The sequence below is a fragment of the Papilio machaon genome, chromosome 13, assembly GCF_912999745.1.
Source record: "Papilio machaon chromosome 13, ilPapMach1.1, whole genome shotgun sequence".
NCBI lineage: Eukaryota > Metazoa > Arthropoda > Insecta > Lepidoptera > Papilionidae > Papilio > Papilio machaon.
In genome coordinates, this window is record NC_059998.1 from 4,484,296 (window position 1) to 4,507,866 (window position 23,571).

The 23,571-nt window shown below is 32.5% G+C and overlaps 5 protein-coding genes across 5 annotated transcripts; 2 read left to right on the forward strand and 3 right to left on the reverse strand.

The window, feature by feature from the left end:
- Positions 1-1,830: 1,830 nt before the first annotated feature.
- LOC106717840 (cationic amino acid transporter 4) lies at positions 1,831-5,553 on the reverse strand. The gene is made up of 7 exons (XM_014511767.2): positions 5,414-5,553; positions 4,644-4,825; positions 4,312-4,560; positions 3,106-4,088; positions 2,731-2,947; positions 2,460-2,621; positions 1,831-2,316 (listed from the first exon to the last, which is right to left on the reverse strand). Exons 2-7 carry the CDS (start codon positions 4,783-4,785, stop codon positions 2,087-2,089), a joined length of 1,983 nt encoding a protein of 660 aa, XP_014367253.1. The 5' UTR covers positions 4,786-4,825; positions 5,414-5,553; the 3' UTR covers positions 1,831-2,086.
- A 5,131-nt stretch (positions 5,554-10,684) lies between these two features.
- Positions 10,685-13,778, reverse strand: LOC106717810 (protein lap1). Its single transcript, XM_014511733.2, has one exon. The coding sequence runs from the start codon at positions 13,682-13,684 to the stop codon at positions 10,949-10,951; it is 2,736 nt and encodes a 911-aa protein (XP_014367219.2). The 5' UTR covers positions 13,685-13,778; the 3' UTR covers positions 10,685-10,948.
- Positions 13,779-14,251: 473 nt separating this feature from the next.
- LOC106717821 (spindle assembly abnormal protein 6 homolog) lies at positions 14,252-17,861 on the forward strand. Its single transcript, XM_045680567.1, has 12 exons — positions 14,252-14,416; positions 14,497-14,660; positions 14,742-14,898; positions 15,013-15,198; positions 15,444-15,601; positions 15,754-15,913; positions 16,111-16,179; positions 16,342-16,485; positions 16,742-16,949; positions 17,120-17,291; positions 17,522-17,640; positions 17,716-17,861. Exons 1-12 carry the CDS (start codon positions 14,300-14,302, stop codon positions 17,859-17,861), a joined length of 1,800 nt encoding a protein of 599 aa, XP_045536523.1. The 5' UTR covers positions 14,252-14,299.
- A 395-nt stretch (positions 17,862-18,256) lies between these two features.
- On the forward strand, positions 18,257-20,720 carry LOC106717820 (replication protein A 32 kDa subunit). The gene is made up of 6 exons (XM_014511742.2): positions 18,257-18,429; positions 18,624-18,706; positions 18,822-19,043; positions 19,530-19,715; positions 20,209-20,414; positions 20,571-20,720. Exons 1-6 carry the CDS (start codon positions 18,420-18,422, stop codon positions 20,653-20,655), a joined length of 792 nt encoding a protein of 263 aa, XP_014367228.2. The 5' UTR covers positions 18,257-18,419; the 3' UTR covers positions 20,656-20,720.
- Positions 20,721-21,207: 487 nt separating this feature from the next.
- LOC106717868 (LDLR chaperone boca) lies at positions 21,208-23,553 on the reverse strand. The gene is made up of 3 exons (XM_014511800.2): positions 23,291-23,553; positions 22,972-23,226; positions 21,208-21,446 (listed from the first exon to the last, which is right to left on the reverse strand). Exons 1-3 carry the CDS (start codon positions 23,419-23,421, stop codon positions 21,272-21,274), a joined length of 561 nt encoding a protein of 186 aa, XP_014367286.2. The 5' UTR covers positions 23,422-23,553; the 3' UTR covers positions 21,208-21,271.
- Positions 23,554-23,571: the final 18 nt, after the last annotated feature.

Genomic DNA, 23,571 nt, shown 5'->3' on the forward strand with positions numbered 1-23,571 from the left:
TTTAAATATACAACACTAACATCTAATAAATATAAACTAAAATAACTGGTTTGTAATAACATTTATAGTTTGACCAGAAATATAAAACCCTCGGCCATATTGCGGAAAAATATGGAACTAATTTCTTTGCGCACATTGAAAAATGATGTAATTAAGCCGATTGAAACTTCCCAGGCCAGGATTTTATATTCTTGGTTAGACTATATTTATAGATAATGGTTTTCGTTATAATTTATATTAAACATTCCAAGATAAATATGGAATAATTAGAAACGCTCAATTATATTTATTTGACAAAATGGAAACATTGAGAATATAATCTGGGAATTTGCAATTTAATTTATTATTTAATACAATAAGTAAGCGATACATGTATAATATTAAGGTGCGTTTTCACTGCACATTAATTTGTATAAAATTATTTGTTTAAGCAGTTACTTTGGCAGTGTACATTCACAATTAGTAAGCAATAAATAATTTTATTTAATTTAATTTGTTATGTTTTATGTGAATTTGTGTTGTGTTAAACCATACTAAAAGTAAACAATCAATCAGTATTTCTCATTACAATAGTTATTTGGTTTAAATTAAGAATTTAAAGCCTTGTAAAGGTTAAATGTAGAATTTCAAATTGTCATTTTGTGACAAAAAACAAAAACTTATAGATGCTATAGAAACTTGTAATTTATGGAATTAAAATAAATAAAGGTAAGAAACAATTGTTTTTTTCTTTTAAATAATTATTTAATTAGAACAAAAAAAGCAAACCCTAATAGGCATTTTTTTATATAAATAACACCAATATCTATGTCATGGAATACGAAATATAGGTGAGTCTTAAACTACTTGTATAAACGTGGATTTTCACTGTATAAACACCCTTACTATGCATAACTAAAACAATACTAAAGCTTCAAAAAGCTATACTTAATTACTAAATATTACATACAAATGTATAAATAAATAATTTTTGTTCCTTAAATACAAAAAAGCATTATTAATAGATGCATACATGGCAATTTTTGGTATAATATACAGAATATGTAATCAAACAAGGATATTTGGCCCGGTGAGAGAGGCGCTGCTATCGCGGTTAGTGCTGTCACAAAATATATAAAACCTACTTAGGCATCGAAAATACCATAAACGAAAAAATGCAAGACGGATACAGACGACAAAAATCTTGTGAAAATTTCCCACATTTACTAGATTGGCGCTAATGAACTGTCATAGTTTGACTTATGTCCACCCAGAATTAGATTTATCGCTCAGTGTGACATCTACCGCGTAAGTTCAGACTATCAATGAAAAAGTTTAAAGCTAATCTATGTAAAATAACACCAACGAAGATTTGTGCTGTTAAATATTTGTGCCTTTTAAATATTTTTTTACGATTTATTTCACAATACATATATTATTTGAACACGTTTTTAACATTGAACTACAGTGGCTATAGAAACAGTTTTTTTTGGCAGATTTACTGTTTAGTGAACTTTCGTTCAGTTTACATTGGTATCGTAACAATGTCAATAAAATCCGTTGTAATAATATGGGCAGTAATTTGAAAGATACCACAAAGTAACTCTATATTATAATATCAAAAAATTACGCCTACTACAATTATATAGAAAATAAAAATTTCATAAATATTTTTTAACATTCAACATCAATAAACATATCAGACATAAATTATAACTTTATAACAAATAAGCATTTTCCTCATTTAACAAATTACGCAATAAATAATGTTAATCTGTACATAACCCGATGAACGCTTGCTTTTTGTGTGTCGACAGTTTTTGTAAATAAATATTATAAACAATGGTCGTTGAATAAAATGGCACATTTAAAACTGAAACTCGTAAATTACAATGTTTCCCGAAAAACTTTTACTTCACAATTCCACGAAATTACAACATTCCTAATGTTAATGTAAAATTCTTGAATGACCACTATGTATTGAATTTAACGTTAGTATGTTGTTACGATATAGAATTGGGTTTGTCGAAAGCTTTGTCACAGACACCGAACATGTGCAAACTGAATTGATGTAGAAATGACCGTATAACGGTGATATAATTTAAAATCACGGATCCCGCCTGGCGAGTTCGTCGTCGCAGATGATGGGCTTACGGTCGTCGCCCTTGGAGCCGCGCGCGAGGCGGCCGACGCGGCGCGCGATGGCACTGGTCTTGTCGACGGCGCCCCACCCGCGTGCGCTGCCGCCGCCGCCCCCGCTGCCCGACCGAGACAGCAGCCCCACGCCCTCACCCAGCTTGCTGTGGTGGATGCCGTACAGGAAGTACAGGAGAAGACCTACAACACACGTATTTACTCTATGAAACACCATAGAAAAAATGGAAAGCAAGCAAGGGCATTTGCCGATTGCTTTTTCATTTTGTAAGTGTAAAAAGTTGGAGATATGATAGAACAAAATTTTACACAAATAAATAGTTCACCGAAAGTCATCCAAATAGCGAAGCGTGCCCAGGTGAGACCCTTGAGGTTGACCATGAGCTCGACATTAAGCAGAACGCTGGCGGCGGGCAACAGCGGCACCCAGGGCACACGGAACGGCAGCCGCGCGGGGCTCTGCTGGTGCGCCCAGATCACCACCAGACCTACAATTGTCAAAAATACATAGTAAGTATATGGTAAACCTTTAAATTAATCGTGAAGAAATCTTCACCAAGAATTAATGTTAATTCCCCTTCGCTATAAAGTACTTACAAGCGATAATAATACAGCTGAGCACAACATCGGGTAGTATCGCCCACAGCCCTGCGGGCTCGGCTAGGAAATGATTGTGTACACAGAGCGCGGCGGCGGCGATAGTAAAGACGTAGACGCAGGCGGTGACCGCGCTGCCAGGTGCGCGCCCTCCCGCCAGCGGCTCCAGCCACGCGTACTGAGCACGCAAGCGACCCACTGTCAGCGCCTCGAACATCTGAATACATAAAATAGTCTATTACACAAACAATAAACCCAACTGACCGTGCTCTATGAAACAAAAAAAAAATACGAATCTCGAGATTGATTTCTCATTTATCACACCTATTTTTTTTATCAATGTGCGGGAGATAAATATTTATGAAATTAGCTGACCTCAGAAGATGAAGATCCATTATCAGTTCCGGGAGTACCCGTCGCGGAGCTATCCTCTCGATCACACGGCGAGTCTAATTGCGGCACGCAAAAACTTTTGTCTTCTATCGTCGGAGTCGGCCGGTAGCGGAGGATGATCACAGCGGCACTTACAATAGTGTACGCTAACAAAGTTCCTATCGACATAAACTCGACCAATTTTTCCAAATCGAACAACAAAGCTATTAGTGCGGAAGAAAAGCCAGATATAATGAGATTAGATATCGGAATTTGAGACTTATTGTTGCTCATATCGCTGAGGAAACCAAACAACAAGCCGTCAACAGACATAGCATACAAGCAGCGGGGCAAAGAAAACAACGATCCTAGCAATGTAGTCGTCATCCCACACACCGCTCCAACTGCCACCGCATACTTAGCCCACTCGGCGTGAACAGCACCCAAAGCAGCCGGTAGAGCAGCGTCAGGGTTAATAGTTTGATAAGGTACCATAAGTGTCAAAGCTATAGCAACAAGAATATATCCCACAGCGACCAAACCCATCGACATAATAGTTGCGATCGGAATCGATCGCGACGGATCCTTTGCCTCTTCACTGGACGCAGAAATGCTATCGAAACCAACAAATGCATAAAAGCAAGTCGCAGCGCCAGCTAGTACGCCACTAAAGCCGTACGGCATAAAACCTCCGTTTTTCTCAGACCAGTTACTGATATCGGCATAGTAAAACCCAAGAAATATAACTAGTGTTATCACGAGAAGATTCAAGATTGTCAGACCATTATTTATGTATGCAGAGGTTTTAACACCGACTGCCAATATAAGTGATGCAACTATACAAATGACGAAAGCTAAAACATCAGGATATCGACTCAGAAGGGTTTCGTGTAATTCTCCTGTTACTGAAATAGTGGCGTTGCTAATCGCTCCGCCTACCATTTCGTCCAAATATCCTGACCATGCCCTCGCTACCGAAGCAGCACCTAGAACAAGATAATTAATTTATAATTAACAGAATTTATTAACAGGTATTCAAATCATTTTTGAACTTAAAAATAAAACAGATGTGTGTTACGCAGATGGACATCACAAACAACCGTGTCTCAGATCTTTAAGTCGAAAGAAATTCAAAGAAGGAGAAAAGAAGCACACTCACTCTTAAGCTGATGAAGTGTAAATGATAAGCTAAAGAAGTTAAGATCTTACCTATCATGTACTCAAGAACGATGTTCCATCCTATTATAAAAGCCCAAAACTCTCCAATGCTGACATAAGTGTAGGCGTATGCACTTCCAGCGCGGGGTATTCTAGTGCCGAATTCAGCGTAGCACAGAGCCGCGAGGGTTGACGTGATGCCAGCGAATAAGAAACTCAGGGCTGTCGCCGGGCCTGCCATGTGCCGCGCAACTGTCCCCGTTAACACATAAATACCAGCACCGACCATGTGTCCCACCCCTGGAATTTTTTATATTGCAATTGGGTTAATTTTGTACTGACATTCCTTAACTGAAATATTTAAAGATAGCTGTCTTGCTTACCTAACAAAGTGATATCAAAAGTAGTGAGACAACGATTCAGCGGCGTGTCTAAAGAATCTCCATGAATTGATTTACGTCGATTCATTTTATGGCAAAAGCCAGAGAGCACATGCCCCAAAATTTTGTGCCTTGCTCCCGGCATTCTGTCTGATACACTTTATTGTAGAGGCAAAATGGTTCACCTGTTAATAATTTTTAATAAAATACATATTAGACATTAATTAATCATGAAATGCTCACAGGTCTCTCAATATCTTTACTGGTCGATCTTTTGAAAGGAAAATTTTAAAATTTAGGGATTTTATAAATTCAAGATTATATATACCGGGTAATAAAATGTTATATTTATTTTTGCATTGTACATTATGATTTCGGGAAACTAAAATAGTATTACAAGATGTTCAGGAGCTCTACAAGATTAGAAAAAAATATAATATCGTATGAGGAATGCAAAGGCAGACAATATAATCGTTGGTTCATGTTGGCTGGTCGGAAATACATTGTCATCTGATGGATGTGCACTTTTATCATTAACTCATAAAGCTAGGACATCAAAATCTAATTTTATTGAATTTAAACCAGATAAAATCGTAGAGTTAGATAGTTTTTGATATCTTAAAAGGTCAAAGTAAATTTGGAATCCAAATAGATTATTTTCTAAAGGTCTATATGACTGCGTTATTTTAAGCTTTATAATTCTTTACATCTTATTTAAAATTACAGATATTTTTTTATAATATGAAATTGAAAAAATTAAAACTACTACGTACCTTTTTATTTTAACCAGCTGACGATGTTTTCAGTTGTTCAGTTTCAAGTCTGAGTGGGCATAGGATGTCGACTGATCTGCGCGCGCAATATATCGATTATTTATACGGGCGTATTATATTATTTGGTTTGTGGGAAATGCATAATAGAGATAAAAAATTAAATGTTTCTGGAATGTGTATGAAACAACGTTAAGTTATTAAAGTAAACTAAGTCAATCAAGACAAAATATTAAAATGTTCTTTATAGCGATGGCTCCTACGAATAGTAAACATTTTAATACCGCGCTGACGAGACAATAGTTGGTAATAAAACTTATTATTACACTTTGTAATTAGAATACAACGAATATTTATGTACAGGCACATATATTTTTTCAATTTCTGGATAAATGATTCGTATACATTATAGGCATACGCATTTTAAATATGCAGACGATTTCAACTTGTTGCTTGCGCGAAAACAGGTAGCCATTGGTTGTGTATTGACCTAAAACTGGTGAACTAATTTCCGCTACGCCTGACCTACTTAACTAAAAAAAATGTATAGCGGAATATCATATAACTACTTTATGACTTTCAATACGATTCATACGGAGTGATCTAAATTTAAATTGAACAATAATTTTTTGTTCTGTTGATTAGAAGAGAAGAGAGAGAGAGAGTTCTTGTGTTTAGAACACTCTCACATGTTGAAACCCTTGCGATAATTGGAAATGGCAGGCATTGTCAATATTTTATTCAGACTAAGTAGCTGACCCAAATTCATTAGACCTATTTAGCTACTTATTAGAAAAACCATGCCTTATCGTGTTAACTAGAATTATCACTCCAACTCAAAACAGTTGCACAGATATCTCTATATCCTCATGCTAACGTAACTATCGAAATTGGCTGTTGTTTGAGCTGCTATATATTGCAGCGCACTATTTTCTAATTATCGAATGTTGTTACTTTTCCCTGGTCGACTGTTTTAACATTTTCGTGTAAAAGCTTTGCTATTTAATTCACTTAAATTTATGAAGAAAACGGTTATCATCTGCGTGATGCGTGACAATGTGTTCACTACTACTCTTCCAGCCCAGCAACAAAACGATAAGTTAAGTAGGGTATACCGAAATTATGGTATAAAAGGAGAAAGGAATTGGAACCCTGGTCTTTTGATCCCTCGTGAGTGAAATAAGGCCAGAGAGATGATGAGTCTATTTGATATCAAAATCGTGAAAAAATAATTTAATTGGATTTCAATAACTTTATTGCAATCCTACTTGATCATTGTATGTTCACAGTGTACATCAATTAATATCAAACTTCCGAATTTTAAAATAACATAAATTAAAAGCATAACATATAAAATTGACCACATAATTCTCGAATAATATTTACAGCTATAAACTTAATCTAAAGAAAAATAGCTTTTTAAATTAGGAATAATTAAGTTATTACTTAAAATAAGTATTGAGAATGCGAAAGATACATGTTATAAAGTATACATGAAGGTTAAAGCTTTACAAAAACTTAAAATTGACAAAATGTATTCGAACGCACGTGAAATAATTTGAGACCCTCCGTAGAACAACCGCTACTCACTTAATTTTTTTAACGCAATAAAACAATTCAATACTGAAAGTAAGGTCCTGTCTACAATATTCTTAGGCCTTCTGCCTTATTGTGAATAAATTTTACTACATCTCTACTCCGTATTGTGTATGTACATGTTATTTGTAATTACAAAGATAAAAAACATTTCATACATAATTTAGTATACAAAAAATATAAAAAAATTGCTGCCATTTTATTATTATAAATTAAATTAATATTAAAAAGTTATTGATGCTCGTTTATTGAGACGAAATCTTTATGATTTGCCCAAAAAACCTATGTATTTGAATAAGGATTATGGCACGATACTTAGTTTCAATACAGTTTATGTACCTTTATATATGGATTGATTAATAAATGATTTAGTAGAAAATATGTTTTTAAAAGGTATGCATTAAAATGCGACAAGGATTGTAGAGTAGTTACATAATAGTCATTCGTCACCAGTTAACAAAGATTGCGGCTACAACGTAAGTATTTGCTTTCATCATATTTAAAATTCGGAACAAGATTAGATAATTGAAATGTTTAGAACAAATGAACGAGAAACAAACGCATTTGATAAATATCTTACATCAATTTACTTAATTACTGAGATAGCGGACCCTGTAATGATTCAGAAATACCAGTATTAGTTAAAAACGAAACGCGTAAACCGCAAATGTAATACAAGAAATAAATAGAAAGTAGATCGATATAAAAATAGATGTTAATTATTTGAAATCGCCACAAATTTGTAAGCTTTAATGACAAGAAAATACTCAAATGATATGTTTTATTAGGCGTCAGTCTTCATTAAATGTAGCGTTTTGGTATTTTTGTATTATAATTAGAGATAAATATAATTATTAAACTTTATAGCAACGAAATGTTTTAAATTTCTGGCAAATTTAAATTTACTTAAAATAATGTATCTTAAAAAAATAAAAGAGACTTTTATACACATACAAACTACTGTGGTTACTAAGATTACTTACAAATCCACATTGTGGAGTTACATTCAGTTAATTTTCTCATCAGTATATACGTCTTATAATATTTTAAAGAAGATTCATATCAAGTTGTAAACGACTTATTTATAAGGTTAACTGTATTCACATCTATGTTACAATGGATAAATGTTTACAAAATTTCAACAAATAGTTCTAGCCACACATACATAATGTGACGTTGGCCTTTTCAATTATTAGCTCATCAATCATTAGACCAACTTAGCACCACCTCGACTCGACGACCACGCGACGTCAACGAGGGAACCACACCATAACGGTAGTGACGAAGGCGTAAGGCTCGGCCCCACTTCATAGCCGTGGCAGACTGGTCTAATGAGCGATGACATATAATCATAACTCACATAGGTTGGGGTCCATAACATACATCAGTCACGTCACCGTCGATCAACCACGTCAACGTAGCATGACGGAACACGGACGTAGCATCGGAATAAGTCAACAAAGTAAAATATAAGAAAAATCAATGGAATTCTTCAGAACCACGACAGTTTGATAGCAACCAGTACGTTCTTAGAGTGAACATGTATCTTTTGACGTGACGTGACTGATTCGAATCTATCAACTCCAGATGATTATAGCAAATTTACAGCGCTTACGATTGAAATGGTCCCTGTATAATAAATATCTTGCTTACAAATGGCTTCCATCGTCAATCTTTGACTAGAACAAATGAAAATACAAAGATATCGTCAACTAATAAGTACTTTTAAGCGAGCATTATTTATACATAAAAAAAGTTATTGAGCGTAAGTTTCAGTGTGTTGAATAAAATACATATACATAAAAGTTAGTAATTCAGTTTTTAAGTAAGACAGTGATTGAAAAATACATACATAGGTTTATATAAACCTTAAAAGTGCATCACAGATATACGCGTAAAAATTAAACAATAAAAAAGCAGTGTTATACAGTATTAGTAATGTAAAGATTATAAACATCAATTTTAAAAACGTTTAAACATTTTGTGCAAATATATAAAATTACAATACCATTTATTTCTTCTTTTAAAAAATCTTAAATCATTTAAATAGCATCTTTATGCCAAATACCTTTTTATACTTATACATATTTAAATTTCTTTTAACAATGTTAATTTTTTTAATGTTTTTTTTTTCAGTTTTAATACTATTTTTCAACATATATAAACTATAAGATAGTATATGGAATAGATATCCTTAAAAAATGTATTTATCATTTCATAACTAAAAGGAATGATATTGGTTTAAAAATGTTAAAAAAATACAAATTTGAATCATATGGACACTTCAATGTTGCATTAACAGAGAATATATTATTACATTAAAGTACTATTTTATTTCTTACTCTCATTTGCATTCAATGCATTGAATTAACCAATAGTAATATAATTTACATACATATGAAGGTTAATGTTTTCTAACCGCGAGCTCACATAGTCCAAAAAAAATACACATAAGATAATCGTTTCTCTCTCTTCGCCTCTATAAAATTTGAGACAACCAGATGTTTTTATGTCAACGTTTCGAGGATGCGAACTCGCATACGAAACAAGACCAATTTAAAACGTAAGTAGCTGCATATTATTGTTTCACAATGATCTCATATGAGTAACAATAGCACACAAACGAGGAACTTGAAGACAAAGCCAGAATATAAAAATACAAAATAATACAAAGAGATTAAGTCCTAGTCCACAGGGTACTTATAAATTTTGACGCATATACACAGTCATCTTCGTTCGTGGTGAACCAGTTACAAAAATTTACCCCACAGTTGGACAACAAAGTTAACTCTTACGAATAAAATTTAATGTATTAACATTTTGATAATGTTAAGCACTCTATTGGTTTAACAATAACCAACCGTTTTTCACACATACACATTTACTACTGTGCACTAGTCACAAGTTTCCATTTGGCACAGTCCTGTCAGTCCCTTTGAGATAAATGATCAACATAGAAACCATTCCCATTACTACGGGTACATGAAAATTATAGGTCAATTGAGTTTAAAAATTTAAATCATTATATACTTTTTATTTATATTTGTTTCTATATAATCAAATGTAGGCCACATAGATAACTGTTTTATTATCCCAGCCATTTCCTAAGGTTTATAGATTCAACTATATATGAACTATTAAAAGTATGTTGACATACTATGTTTTACGTCTATGTAATCTAATAGAGAGCTATACAAATTTTTGAATTTAAACCATCAACCACAATTTTACAAAATTCATTATTAAATCAAAATTATTTCAATATTTTTTTTTAAATTAATAAGTTTGCCAATTATTTTAATATTTGTTAAGGGAATGCCTTAACGGTGCACATTTTTACATTTGATACAAACAACTAGCTAAAGTGTGTATTTGTTTTTCAATTTAATTATAATTTGTTCCATAAAAACATTAACTACAACTACATTTTCCATCAGATGTAATATTTTTGCTATTAATTTTTTGCGTAATAATCTTTTTTTTACTTAATATACATTTATATTTATACATATTGTATTCAGATGATTATTCCTAATTAGTAATAAGAAGTTAACATACAAGAAACTACTCATGAACATTAAGTATGGAACAACATAGTTGTTACATTTGTACTATTACAGTACCTACGAAACAATTAAAAATATAATCCTTTTTATTTCTTTGTTAACCATTCTCAAAAAGGTATCCTCTGTAAAAATGTTCCTGCATAATCCTCTTCTTAGCACCTTAAATATACATTATTTCAACATTATTACATAATACATATCACATTTAAATTGCACATCCAGAAAATAGTTACAGTTATAAACATATAAAACAAGAACTATTTAATAGATAAATAAATAGTTAGTGATGGTAATAGTTTAATTCACACAGACAATATTTACATAAACATTGTTCACACATACAGTGTTTGCAGTTCTCTGCAAAATGCAGACATCACTATCCACCCGTTCCGTTAAAGTACTGAGCATGTTTAGTGTAAGGTGCAGCAATGTGATACGGAGGAGGTTGTCCCCTCATATACATACTCTCAGATGCTCCACTTGGGCTATGACGATGGCTCACAACATTCGGAGAATGAGTGGCTGGTCCTGCATCATATAATTCATATGCATTCTGACTCGTTGGAGATTGGACGTGACTGAAGCTACCATCATCCGTTACTAATGGAGTATTTGTCATTCTGTATGGGTTTGTTGCATTTGTGTGGCCAGTAGGCGAATACAATTCAGGCGATTGAGATGGAATATAAGTAGGACTTGATGCCATTCCATATACATTAGCATTTGGAGTTGTTGATTGATGTAACGGTCCAGAGAAATGATGATTTTCAGCTGTTGGTTGCACATACACATTGTTATAGTTACTCAAATTTGGCATTGTTGTTGAACTGACTACTTGACTTACTGTATGTACCCTGGGGCCAGGAGGTAAGTCATGGCCTCCATGGCTATGATAACCATAGGCATTGTAGTTTCGTTGACCATATATCTTCTCCTTGCTACAAGAATAAGCATCATGTTCATAGATATTGTCATGATAATTGCTTGCTGGTATATTGTGGCACATAACATGTTCTTGTCTATGATATGAAGGATCAAAAGTAGGTACATTCTCAACTCGTGCATTATAAGGAGTTTCATTATAATGTGGTGCCAAAATAGTTTCCTCATTTGAATGTCTGTCTTGAGAACTAAGACTTAGCCTTTGAAAATGATTTTGAGTTTCATCAATGTTATTCCTGTAACTTAAATCATTTGCTTGATGATAACTTTTTAATTCTAAGTGATCTGCATACGAATTGGATTGCTTACAATTGTTTGGTTTTTCAATTTCTTGTTGTTGATATTTATCATGTTTGTTACTGTAATGTCTTTGTGTGTATGGTTCTCCATTTTCAGCTTCATATTCAATATTTGTGGTACTATTGTTATCAACATATAGTGCATGATCAACACTTTTATATGTTTTATCTTGTTCATATGTCAAATCTAATGGTCTGTCATAAGCATTTTCAGGAGGTAGGTTATCATATATTGATGCTGTTTTAAAAGTTTCCTTAATGTTTCCACCATTTTCCATAGTTGAGATATTATTGCTCTCCTTTTTGTTGTCTGATGCAAATCTTTGTTGTAAAGTTGGAGTTATCTTTGCCGCTTTTATATGAACAGCATTTTGCATTGGAGGTGTTATATCTTGAGTTCCATCTTTATGTATATTTCTTGCATGTTTAGCCATTGCACGCAATTCTTTAGGATAAGGAGTAGGTGCCCTTCGCAGCTGTCCAGGTTTCTCTGGAGCCTTAGCTGTAGCCTTCATATCCACAAAACTAATATGTCTTACAGTTGATTGTGTCTCTGTGTTTTCAGGTTTTTCATGATCATTCTTTAATTCAATGGGTGTTAAAGGCACTTGTGGGAATAGGAAACAAGTTAGGACTTGTTCATATGTATGAGGATCAACTTCAGAATGCATAGGCACTAAAGGTTTGCTTTGATTTTCAGAGAGCCAAAGAGCCACTAAATTATCACAATTTAATAAGGACTGGGGAAGACAGCTTAGAGAATTTCTCACTAAATTTAATACTCTTAGAGAGGACAAATGCCCAATTTCTGGAGGGATTTTTGATAATTTATTTGCTCGTAAAGATAACACAGACAGCTTTGTACAACTCCCAATTTCTGGAGGGATCGCTTTCAACATATTATCATCAACATTTAAATATTGCAGTTTTCTTAAAAGTCCAATTGATGATGGTATTTTATCTAAGTAATTACACATGAGCATTAATTCCTCTAGGTTCTTTAACTGACCTATACTATCTGGTAAACAATACAACCTATTGTTGTCAAGTTTCAAAGATGTCAGATTACTTAGCTGCCCAATGGTGTCAGGCAACTGTGTCAAACTGTTGATAGATAAACTTAGATCTAATAACTGTACACAGTTACCAATTTCTGGTGCAAGTTCTTCAATCATATTATTGCTAGCTTCTAAGTGAATCAAATTTTCCAATGGCTTAATTATGGATGGTATTGTTGTGAAGCTGTTACTATCAATCCACAGCTCTCTTAACTTGATAAATCTTCCAATAACCTCAGGGAATTGCTGAAACTCATTTTGTCCTATATCCAATCGCAAGAGTTCAGTAGAACGTGACAGAGATTTAGGCAAAATCATAAGATAATTGTCTCTCAACTCCAATATATTAAGGTTTGCTAATCTTCCAAAATTTCCAGGAAGATATTCGAGATATGTATCATTAAGGTACAGTTCTTTTAACGCTATGAGGTTTGTTATGGCATCAGGAAGTTTTTCCAGAGGGTTGACACTGAGGTCGAGGAACATAAGATATTTCAATGCTTTCATGTTATCAGGTATTGAGGCCAAGGTATTTCTACTGATGTTTAAATGCTGTAAATTCACCAAAGAAGATATTGCTGTAGGAATCACTTGTAACTCATTATCACTAAGGTCTAAATACTTTAAACCATGGCACATAAAAAGCTGGCGCGGTAACTCTGTGATACGATTACTTTGGCAGAGCAAAGTTTCTAATGTCCTCTCATATACAAACACGTCGTTGGGAACATCTGTTAAGGATTGATGAGAGTAATCCAACTCCACGACATCTTCAACTCCGGGCCTCACACAACATAAAAAGTTGAATGGCATTTTTAATAACACTTCTACTTCTACACGAAAACTATATTCTTAAAAACAATTACTCATGTCTGTTTCGTAAATAGCGAATAAGAAACTTTTTTGAAAACATTTTATCACAAAAATTTTCACTTAGCGTTTGGAAAACCAAAAAAAAAATATGTATATCTTTTTACAAATATTATTTACTATGAAATGATTCACATAAAATCAACTAAACAGATTCACCTATTCCCTTTCCCCTTCGGCCCTCTGACTATAGATTACATTCAAAGAAAATTTAGTTAAAGTCGTTTTGTTATCTACTGTCATAACAAAAAGGTCGTTTACAGTCTTTTAGAAAGTTTTATAATATTTTTTTCATTTAAAAGTCTGTTTGATTTTAAGCAACAAATTAAATCCAATTTCTATAGGTTTTAAAATCTACAGAAAGCAGAACTTAGTCCAATAGTTTCTTCGGTCTTAAAATTTTCATTGACAACACTGGTCCAGATTGGCCATTATTCATTGTCAATCTGTCAATTTGAATTTTTGAATTATGTGTCAAAATAAAATACATTAAGCTGTTATTTCTTAAATATTTTCTTACTTACATTACATTTTTACATAAAAGTGTGAAACAAAAACATGGTTTGTAAGAATTTCTACAAAGGCAAATACTATGTAACATACAAGCGTGGTTTTGAAGATTGTAAAAAAGATGTTATTATTACTATTGACAAGTTGTTTGAAAACGATAGTTTGGTACGTTTTATTGAATTTGTTTAATTTCAAAACGTTTTAAAATTAACAAAATAACGGGTTTACCTTTTTATTTGTTTTAGATTTTGACTTTATCAGATGACGAAGATCCGTGTTTTTTATTCAAAATTTGTATAACAAGATGTGACTATGAAGACTTGAAAAAACAGCAAGGCCTTCTGATAGACTTCGACAATTTTCCGTCTCAAATCGTCAGGTTATTGCAACAATGTGCTTCCAATAACATGTTAGTGTATGAAAATATAATTTTCAATTATAACAAACATTTTCTTTACATGTTCTTAAATTCTGCATTTGTATTTTCTAGGTTTTTAATTATTCATCAGTTGAACCCCATCAAATATAACTTTGAGATCGTTGAACACAATGAATTCAAAAGATTGGTCCATTTATCATTAAGTACTGGGCCAGCAACTGATTCTGACATAAAACAACATATGGCTGAAACTATATCTAATTTAAAGGTATAATTTTTTTTTTATACTTGAATATACGCATAATAATGAATGCTACTTAATTTGAATAAACAAAATTAATTTGTAGGGTTTAGTTAATAATATAAAAATATTATTCATTAGAAAAATTTAGCTGCTGTTAAAAGTTCATCAACCAGTACGGAAGCAATTTTGAATGACAAAATACTTAAAATGGAAGGAAAGATTCATGACTTAACACATACAGTGTCAAAGATGGAAGAAGATAAGTTACGACGAGAGACTGAGTTTTATGAATCTCTGAAACAAGAGAAAGATAGATTGACTCAGGTAACTTTATTAATAGTTATTGATATATTTAGTTTTGCTCATTAATATAAAATTAATGTTTACATGTTTCACCTCAATATATACCTAAACTACTGCACACATTTTAATAAAACTTCAGAACAATATTCCGAGGACACCAACAATAGTTTGTACCCTGAAAAATCTAGCAATTAACATTTAATTTATTTGGTTTCTCATGTTGGGCTAGTGACTTATAATATTTAATAAATTACTTTTTCTTTTAGGAGAAGATACAATGGCAAAAAACATCTGATCTCAATACAAAAACACTATTGGCGAATTCTCAAGAAAATTTAAGCAAGAAAGATAAGCAAATTGATGATTTAAATGTACTTTGTAAACAACTTCGCGATACTATAATTCAGTTAGAAAACCAATTGAGGTGCATATAAAGATTTTAAATTATTTTTGAAGTTTAAAAAAAACTGTGGTAATGTTGTTAACCAAGTGCAACTATGACATTTAGTGGTAATGAGATAGTATTTTTCATTTATGTGAAATCTAAATTTATCCTGTTTATTTTTTTCGTTTTAGTGATAGAAATCAACGAATCAATTTTATAGAAAATGAAGTGCAAAAAACTCATATAGAAGTTGCAACTCTAAGAGCCAAAAATGTTACTTTGGAGCGTGAAATAAATGAAAAAGATAGACAAATTAATCAGTTGCAATCACAATGTTCCTATTTGGAAAAGGTATCTGGTAGTGTTGCCACACACATTTCATTTTATAACAATGTCCATTGTTATATTGACTAAGTGTTTTAATCTGCTTGTCTTCTTTTATATACATCAGTGTGTTAAATGCAGTTAATTATAACTAACTTCCAGAGATTATCTTGTAATAGTAAAGTTATAAGTATTTAACTATATTTTGTTATTAATATTTTAAGGTAAACAAAGAGAGTAGTGACAGTATAAAGGAGTTGAATGATGCTGTTGCAATGGCAAAAAAAGAAAAGGTAAATAAAACCAGTAACAAAGATTGTAGTACTAATTTCTAACAAATAAATAGAAATAAATTCAAACAAGGGTAGAATGAGACTTTCATGACTAATAAATATTTCTTAAAAACAAATATTTTAGACAATATATTCTACAAATTTATAAAACATTTTTCACAGGAAAGTTTAGAAAAGAGATTATCATTAAGTGAATCTCTGGCAAATAAGAACAATGATGCTGCGCATTCAACAGCAGAGCAACTTTTAAAAGCAAATCAAATTATATCAAAACAAAATAATGAACTAATTGAGGTAAAAGAAAAGGTAATAAGCATTAATTCAAAAATGTATTTATTTATAACTACTTGTCACCCCCCGACTCCATGTGTTGTATGAACCTATGTGTTACCAGACTATGTTCTACATCTGTAACGAACTTCATTAATATTATGCCGTTCTGGAGATATCTTCTAACACATATCCAACGATCCATCTAAACTAAACATATTAAAAAAACATTTATTATGTATTTTATATGGTAATATAGGTAAAACATTAATAGTGATTTATTCTATTATAGCTTTTATGTAGGACAGCAATCGCATTAGAACAAGAAAAAGTTATAGAGAGTTACACAAAAGAAATTCATGATTTAAAATCGGAAATTGAATGCACAAAAGATGGTATCACTGAAATGAAAAATGAATTAGAAAAACTTAAAGAAAAATGTGAAAATACCACACAAACATTGAAAGATAGAGAGGAAACTATTAAAAATAACAATATGGGTATGTAAATATTTTTAAATTGTATTTTGTACCCTCATATTTCACAAAATCTGTGAATCATTGTATTTATTTTTCACTACTATTTTGTTGAATAAAAATGTACTCTCCAAGCGAGTCAATGACACTAGATGTAGTACCTATTTTTTTTAATAATATATATATATTTTTAGTTATACAGTGGCTGCATAAGAAGATAGAAGATCAACTACCAAACTCTGACAGGCAAAATTTTGTAGTTCAATCAAGTAGTTCAACTCCATATTTTGTACAAAGAAACAATCAAGGAAGTAATAAATTACAAGAGTCAGATGAGACAATTAATTTTTATGCAACATCAAGAAAGTAAGTTGGGACCCATTAAGATAAACAGAGATAACAAATACTTTTCGTATGTCTTTACTTGTTTTTATTTCCTTGTCTTACAAAACTGTTTTTTTTTTTCATGCTAAGTCAAAGTTATTGTTGTAAGTGGAGTAATTGTTTGAAGATTGAATTTGAGTTATCTTTGTGACATATTTATCTCCATTTTTATTTTATTATTGATTAACAAAATTATGTTTAACTATTTTCAGTTCGAGTCTAGACAACAGTCCTCAAGTTGAAATTCCACAAGAAAGATCTAGAAAATCAGGATTAGATCCGAAATATCTGCAACCTGCAACGAAAGATCAACTAACAGAAAAATCTAAAAGTTAATATTGTTTTCTAACATCATATTACTAGCCTTTGCTATCGAAAGTTTAATATGAATTTTTATTTTGTACAGGTACAGGTAGATCTGACGCAGCCTCTTCAAGAAGTCAGAAAGGGAAGGAGAATAAAAACGTAGAATTGCCAAAAGTGGTTTATAAAGAAAAGAAATCTTCGAGTGCAACATATAGGGCAACACCAGTTTCCGCATATTTTCCATAGAAGTGTTTTGTAAAACTATGAATTTTAAAGTTTTTTTTTTATTGTAAATAAATAGTAAGTAATTGTAACTTCTTTTCAATTTTATTCCTACATTATTCCATTTTCATAATTTCATAGGATGTTAGTAATGATTACACTATTGGTTCAAAAGAAAATCTACTCATTTTAAAATCAATTTACAATTTATTATGGTTTTATTTATAAATCTTCAGCAGCAAATAATTAAAAAATTGTTATACGATACTTTTAATTAAAAAGAATTAAATTATATTTTTAGCCAAAGTCCATTCTAATTATGGAAAATTTATAAAAAAAAGTTGTTGGAACACGTCAATAATCTTTGACCATGCTTCCCGCGAAATTTGACATTTCAATATTTTGATTTGATGGTTGTTTTTGGTTTAATTTGCAACCGACTTGTTAAAACTTGTAAGTTTTCTAGTGTACCTAAATTATTAATTACAAACTAAAAGACTTTCGGTATTTTTAGCTTTTCAGGTTAAAAAAGTGTTTGCAGTATTGGTTTAACTTGCACTATTTGTTTGCTAATAAGAAAATATGTGGAACGGTAACTATAAATTCTTTGTAAATTATTCGATGTCGTAAATATGTATTTATCTGACCCGATTTGGAGGAGAAAGGTTTTGACATTCTAAAGTACCCCAGCAGTTTACCAATTAGCATTTTTACCCAAAAAAGGTTTCATAACTGAAAAATTGTAGCTTAATGTATTGCCTGTTTTTGATAGACTTATCTTTACAGATCAATCTGTTGTGGGAGGTGGATTTTTTAATTCAACCAATCAATTTGGAAACGCGAATACACCAAACCAACCACAAAAAACAGTATGTACAATTAAACAAATACTTTATGCATAGGAATGCATATACATCATTCACTGACAAATACTGTATCTTTAAGTTCTCACAGTGTAATACAAGTAATCATTGTAATTTATAGAGTAGAAGAACATCAAGAACTGCACCAATAGTTATCAGGCAAGCACTTCATTCTGGTGACGGTGATATTACAATATGGGGGACAGAAATTATGATAGTGTCCATCGTTGCTCGAGTCAGAAACATCAGGATGCAGAGTACAAAAATAACATATACAATACAAGATATAACAGGAAGAATGAGAGCTGTATTTTGGCTGGACCAAGAAGCTATGGAGGAAGATGTAAGTAGAAAGAAAGAAGAAGCTGTGGAGGAAGACACCTTGTGACATATCAAGTGTCACAGACTTACCATTTATAATGGCTGTTGTTATTGTGGCTAATTGTTAATAATCAAGCAAGAGAAAGTTAAATTGTTTAAACTTTCGTGAGACATCATAATTAATGAATTAAGAAACGGCTTAACTCACGTTTGATCGTCCGGTGACGGCACCGACTAGTTTTGGACCCATCGGGGGTCCATCTTCAGGGCAAGTGTTTAATCCGAAGACTTCGCGGTCGCGTCGCGTCTCGCACTGAATTAAACACTCGCCCTGAAGATGGACCCCCGTTGGGTCCGAAACTAGTCGGTGCCGTCACCGGACGATCAAACGTGAGTTAAGCCGTTTCTTAAAAGTTTTCTATAAGATTGCTTGTAGACATAAAAATGTTACATGGTATCTATCACACTGGTTTTCTTCTAATTTATGCCTATTGTGTTCTGTTTACAGGATAAATCAACTCCAAAAGTGCAAGTAAATGATTATGTTCAGATATATGGAAATGTTAAAACAAATAAAGGAAAGAAAGTATTGATGGCATTTAAAATAATGCCTATAACAGATGTCAATGCTATCACATTTCATTACTTGCAGTGTATTAATAATAGACTAAAGATGGAAGCAGATTCAAAGAAGGTATAGTTTATATTTTAACTTTTTTTATACTTTTTCTTTTACCTCTTGGATTACTTGTTGGGCTGACTTTTCCACTAGGGTATTGGTAATATTTCCATTTGCAGTGTATAATCAAGAGATTCTATTTCTTTAGATCATTTGTATAGTGCAAATACTGAGTATTACCTTAAAGAATATAGTTACAAACTGTTTAGTTAAACATGTGTTTGAACTCTATGACTACTTTGATTTTTTGATACATTGATGTCAACATGGTTTCACCATAAATATTTATCACCACAATGTTTCTGGTAAAAGTACTTCATTATTATAGAGAGAGATCAAGATTGCATTTCGCAAGCCTATACAGAATAATGTTTCAATAGCCATGGTGTATCAAAAATTCACACCTGCTGCTCAAGTCACAGTTTAAAAGGGTTGTTAAGCTAAAATGTATTTGGAACATGGTCTAAGTTTTTATGGTAAGGCCCTAAATGTCTATTGTTATTTATAGATTAAGGTAAATGGTAACACTACATCATCAGCAGCAATGCCGGCCAATTCCATGGTTGGCATGGCTGACAGCACTTCAGTGAATGGCTTGAATCCAAGACAAATGATGGTGTTCAATTTGATCCGAGCCTCAACTCTAGAGCAGGGAATAAGCAAGCAAGATATGTATGTCACACTGAAAGATTGTATGTCACAAATGGAGTTTGAGTAAGTTACACTGTGAGAATTTATCCATATGTCTTCCAAGTTAATCCTATACCAATTTTGTTAAAAATTTACTTAATTTTGTTTACTCTAGGTTATTTTAATACTTGTAATTTTTATGTTTATGTTTGCAAGCAATTCACTTGTCCAAAATTACAGGAATATTCTGGAATGGATGTGTGGTGAAGGTCACATTTATTCCACAATTGATGAAGAACATTTCCGTGCCACTGATGCCTTTTAATACTGGGTCTCTAAATATTCACACTATGATTAAAGATAACAAAGTTTATTTTGAATAAAACTCATTTTCACAATATACTCATTTATTTTTCTTTTATACATTTAATAAATATGGTATAAAAATTAGTATAAGTAAAATATTTTGATTTATTATGGATGATTTATTTCATACAAAAAATTATGTTTATTTCTTGACTATTAAACACTTACAAAAGAACTATTGATATAAATTTGAAATATTTTTATTTTATAGTTAGTTAAATTACTATAAATTAACAGATCTTGGAAAATATAAATTAGAAACTTATATTAATAGAACACATATACAAACATATAATTTAAAACCCTTCTCCATTATTAAACTAATAACAAACTCCTTAAAAGAAAGTATTGACTAAATGCAATGCAAACAATATGCAGATAAATAAAGTTAAGTTTACAATTATAAAGGTTATCACAAAGACACCTTACAGTTAAAATCATACTTTATTTTGAAGTTTTACAATTTTTATCTATATTATACCAGTTTCAAGACTATTTCATAACATGCAAAATACACAAAAATGTTATGTGTAAGAGCATTTGTGTAAGGTGTAATAAAAATTTTACCAAGAAGATTACAATTCATCTCTGACAGCTTTATTTCTCACATCAGGATTTTTCCCAGGATATGTCTGACTTTCTAGTTGGACTTCCTTCAGCTCATCCTGTTCCAGCAGGTATTCTTTTGCGGTCCATGCTTGTGACCCATCTTTAAACATGAATATGGCTCGGTCATCATCAATAAGGTATCTGAAAAAAAAAAATAGTATTTGAATATGAAAAATTGATCCTTAATTACAGAAACAGTTTTGCCATGTATGTGGTAATGCCACCTGTAAGTTTCAATAAAGGTAAAGGCAAAATGTAGGATTTCATGTAACTAGTTAAATTTTAAATCACCATAAAATATTAGGTCCTTACATATGAAATTGGCGTTTTTCGTACTGGCCACTTTAATCACGAATTTCTCCTCTTTGGTAAGGAATTCCAAATTCAAATTTGTACAGCTATAGACTCATGTATTTGTGGTTCGATGACCGTCATTCATTTGTTTTTTTTCTTCTGTTTTTTTCTGTTTGCGTCACTCATTTTACAAAATGGAAAACTTAAAATATCGCATTATTTACGAGTACGAGTTCCGCCGTGGCACTAGTGCTGCGGAAACGACTCGAAGGGTGAATGATGTGTATGGCGGTCGTGTTGCAAAAGAAAACACAGTTCGTTTTTGGTTCCAACGTTTTCGTTCTGGAAATTTCGATCTGCAGAACGAGCCCCGTGGACGGCCTGAGACTCAAGTTGATAATGAAGAGTTGAAGGCTATTGTGGAAGCGGATCCATCGCAAACCACGTCCGAGTTAGCTGCAGGCTGCGATGTTAGTGATAAAACTGTTTTAATTCACTTGAAGCAAATTGGGAAGATTAAAAAGCTTGAAAGGTGGGTACCTCACGAATTGACTGAAGCAAACCGGCAAACGCGCGTCGACTGTTGCGTTACATTACTAAACCGGCACAATAATGAAGGTATTTTAAACCGAATCATTACCTGTGATGAAAAATGGGTTCTTTACGATAATCGGAAGCGCTCAGCGCAATGGTTGGATCCTGGCCAGCCAGCCAAATCCTGCCCCAAGCGAAAATTAACCCCAAAAAAGTTACTTGTAAGCGTTTGGTGGACTAGTGCCGGTATTGTTCATTACAGTTTTCTCAAATCTGGCCAGACTATTACGGCTGATGTCTATTGTCAGCAATTGCAAACCATGATGGAAAAGCTAGCGGCTAAACAACCTAGGCTGGTCAATCGCTCCACGCCACTGCTGCTTCACGACAACGCTAGACCACACACTGCGAAACAGACGGCTACTAAATTAGAATAGCTTCAATTGGAAAGTCTAAGACATCCTCCGTACTCCCCGGACCTTGCTCCAACAGATTACCATTTTTTTCGAAATTTGGATAACTTCTTGCAAGGGAAAAAATTCAACTCCGATGGGGCAGTCCAAATCGTCTTCAAAGATTTTATTGATTCCCGTCCGACTGGTTTTTTTAGTAAAGGGATCAATGAACTACCTATGAGATGGCAAAAGTGCATAGAAAATAATGGTTCATACTTTGATTAATTAAATATATTATATTAAAAAATATTCGACTTTTTGTTCCTCCCATACAAAACGCCAATTTCATATGTAAGGACCTAATATATAGTAATTGTAGCAAGCTGATGTGACAATGTCATATAGAAGGGGTTAAGGACAAGGTATGATGATAACAAACTAACCTTTCAGCTTGTATATGGTTGCTCCAAAGGCTTGTTTGCCATATTTTTGTAAGTTCTTCAGTTCGTGCTTTTGATGGTTTGTTAGCAACCGAAACAAACATCATTACAGTCTGCCCTTTCTTTGTTGCTTGGAGGACCGATTCAGGATTACTCATGTCCATTTTAGTAAGATCTATTGAAGGGGGCTTGCGGAGATGCTCAGGCAACTCGTCCTCTGGAAGAGGTTCTTCATCTTCTTCCCATTGATCAAAAAGGCTGAAAAATATGAGGTGTTAAAAAACATCAAAAATGCATACCACGAAATTAGTTTTCCTCTTACCGTTCCATGTCTGCATCGCTAAAATCCCGAATATCTTTTTTTGCCCATGATGGTTTATCTTCATCTGTAAATTTTTTTGCTAAGTTACCAGATAAGCTTATCAAAATAAGGCAACAAAATAACTTAGACATTTTTGGACTTAATCTTAGTTTAATAGTAAGGAAAATCTTTATTTTCTAAGTTTATGATTCGCACGTCTAATTTATTAAAAGAAACAATAAAATTATGTAAATTCCAAGTTATTAACGGGACACAAGCAAAACACCGCAATTATTGACAGA

Excerpts from the sequence above, each read along its gene's own strand:
- LOC106717840 (XM_014511767.2), bottom strand. The coding sequence starts at position 4,785 with ATGCCGGGAGCAAGGCACAAAATTTTGGGGCATGTGCTCTCTGGCTTT. Across the intron at positions 4,089-4,311 it reads CGTTCTTGAGTACATGATAG|GTGCTGCTTCGGTAGCGAGG; the intron begins GTAAGATCTTAA and ends ATCTTGTTCTAG. Across the intron at positions 2,317-2,459 it reads CGCTATTTGGATGACTTTCG|GTCTTCTCCTGTACTTCCTG; the intron begins GTGAACTATTTA and ends CGTGTGTTGTAG.
- LOC106717810 (XM_014511733.2), bottom strand. The coding sequence starts at position 13,684 with ATGCCATTCAACTTTTTATGTTGTGTGAGGCCCGGAGTTGAAGATGTC.
- LOC106717821 (XM_045680567.1), top strand. The coding sequence starts at position 14,300 with ATGGTTTGTAAGAATTTCTACAAAGGCAAATACTATGTAACATACAAG. Across the intron at positions 17,292-17,521 it reads TTTTATGCAACATCAAGAAA|TTCGAGTCTAGACAACAGTC; the intron begins GTAAGTTGGGAC and ends AACTATTTTCAG. Across the intron at positions 17,641-17,715 it reads ACTAACAGAAAAATCTAAAA|GTACAGGTAGATCTGACGCA; the intron begins GTTAATATTGTT and ends TATTTTGTACAG.
- LOC106717820 (XM_014511742.2), top strand. Across the intron at positions 18,707-18,821 it reads CAAACCAACCACAAAAAACA|AGTAGAAGAACATCAAGAAC; the intron begins GTATGTACAATT and ends TGTAATTTATAG. Across the intron at positions 19,716-20,208 it reads TGGAAGCAGATTCAAAGAAG|ATTAAGGTAAATGGTAACAC; the intron begins GTATAGTTTATA and ends TGTTATTTATAG.
- LOC106717868 (XM_014511800.2), bottom strand. The coding sequence starts at position 23,421 with ATGTCTAAGTTATTTTGTTGCCTTATTTTGATAAGCTTATCTGGTAAC. Across the intron at positions 23,227-23,290 it reads AGCGATGCAGACATGGAACG|CCTTTTTGATCAATGGGAAG; the intron begins GTAAGAGGAAAA and ends CATATTTTTCAG. Across the intron at positions 21,447-22,971 it reads AACCATATACAAGCTGAAAG|ATACCTTATTGATGATGACC; the intron begins GTTAGTTTGTTA and ends TTTTTTTTTCAG.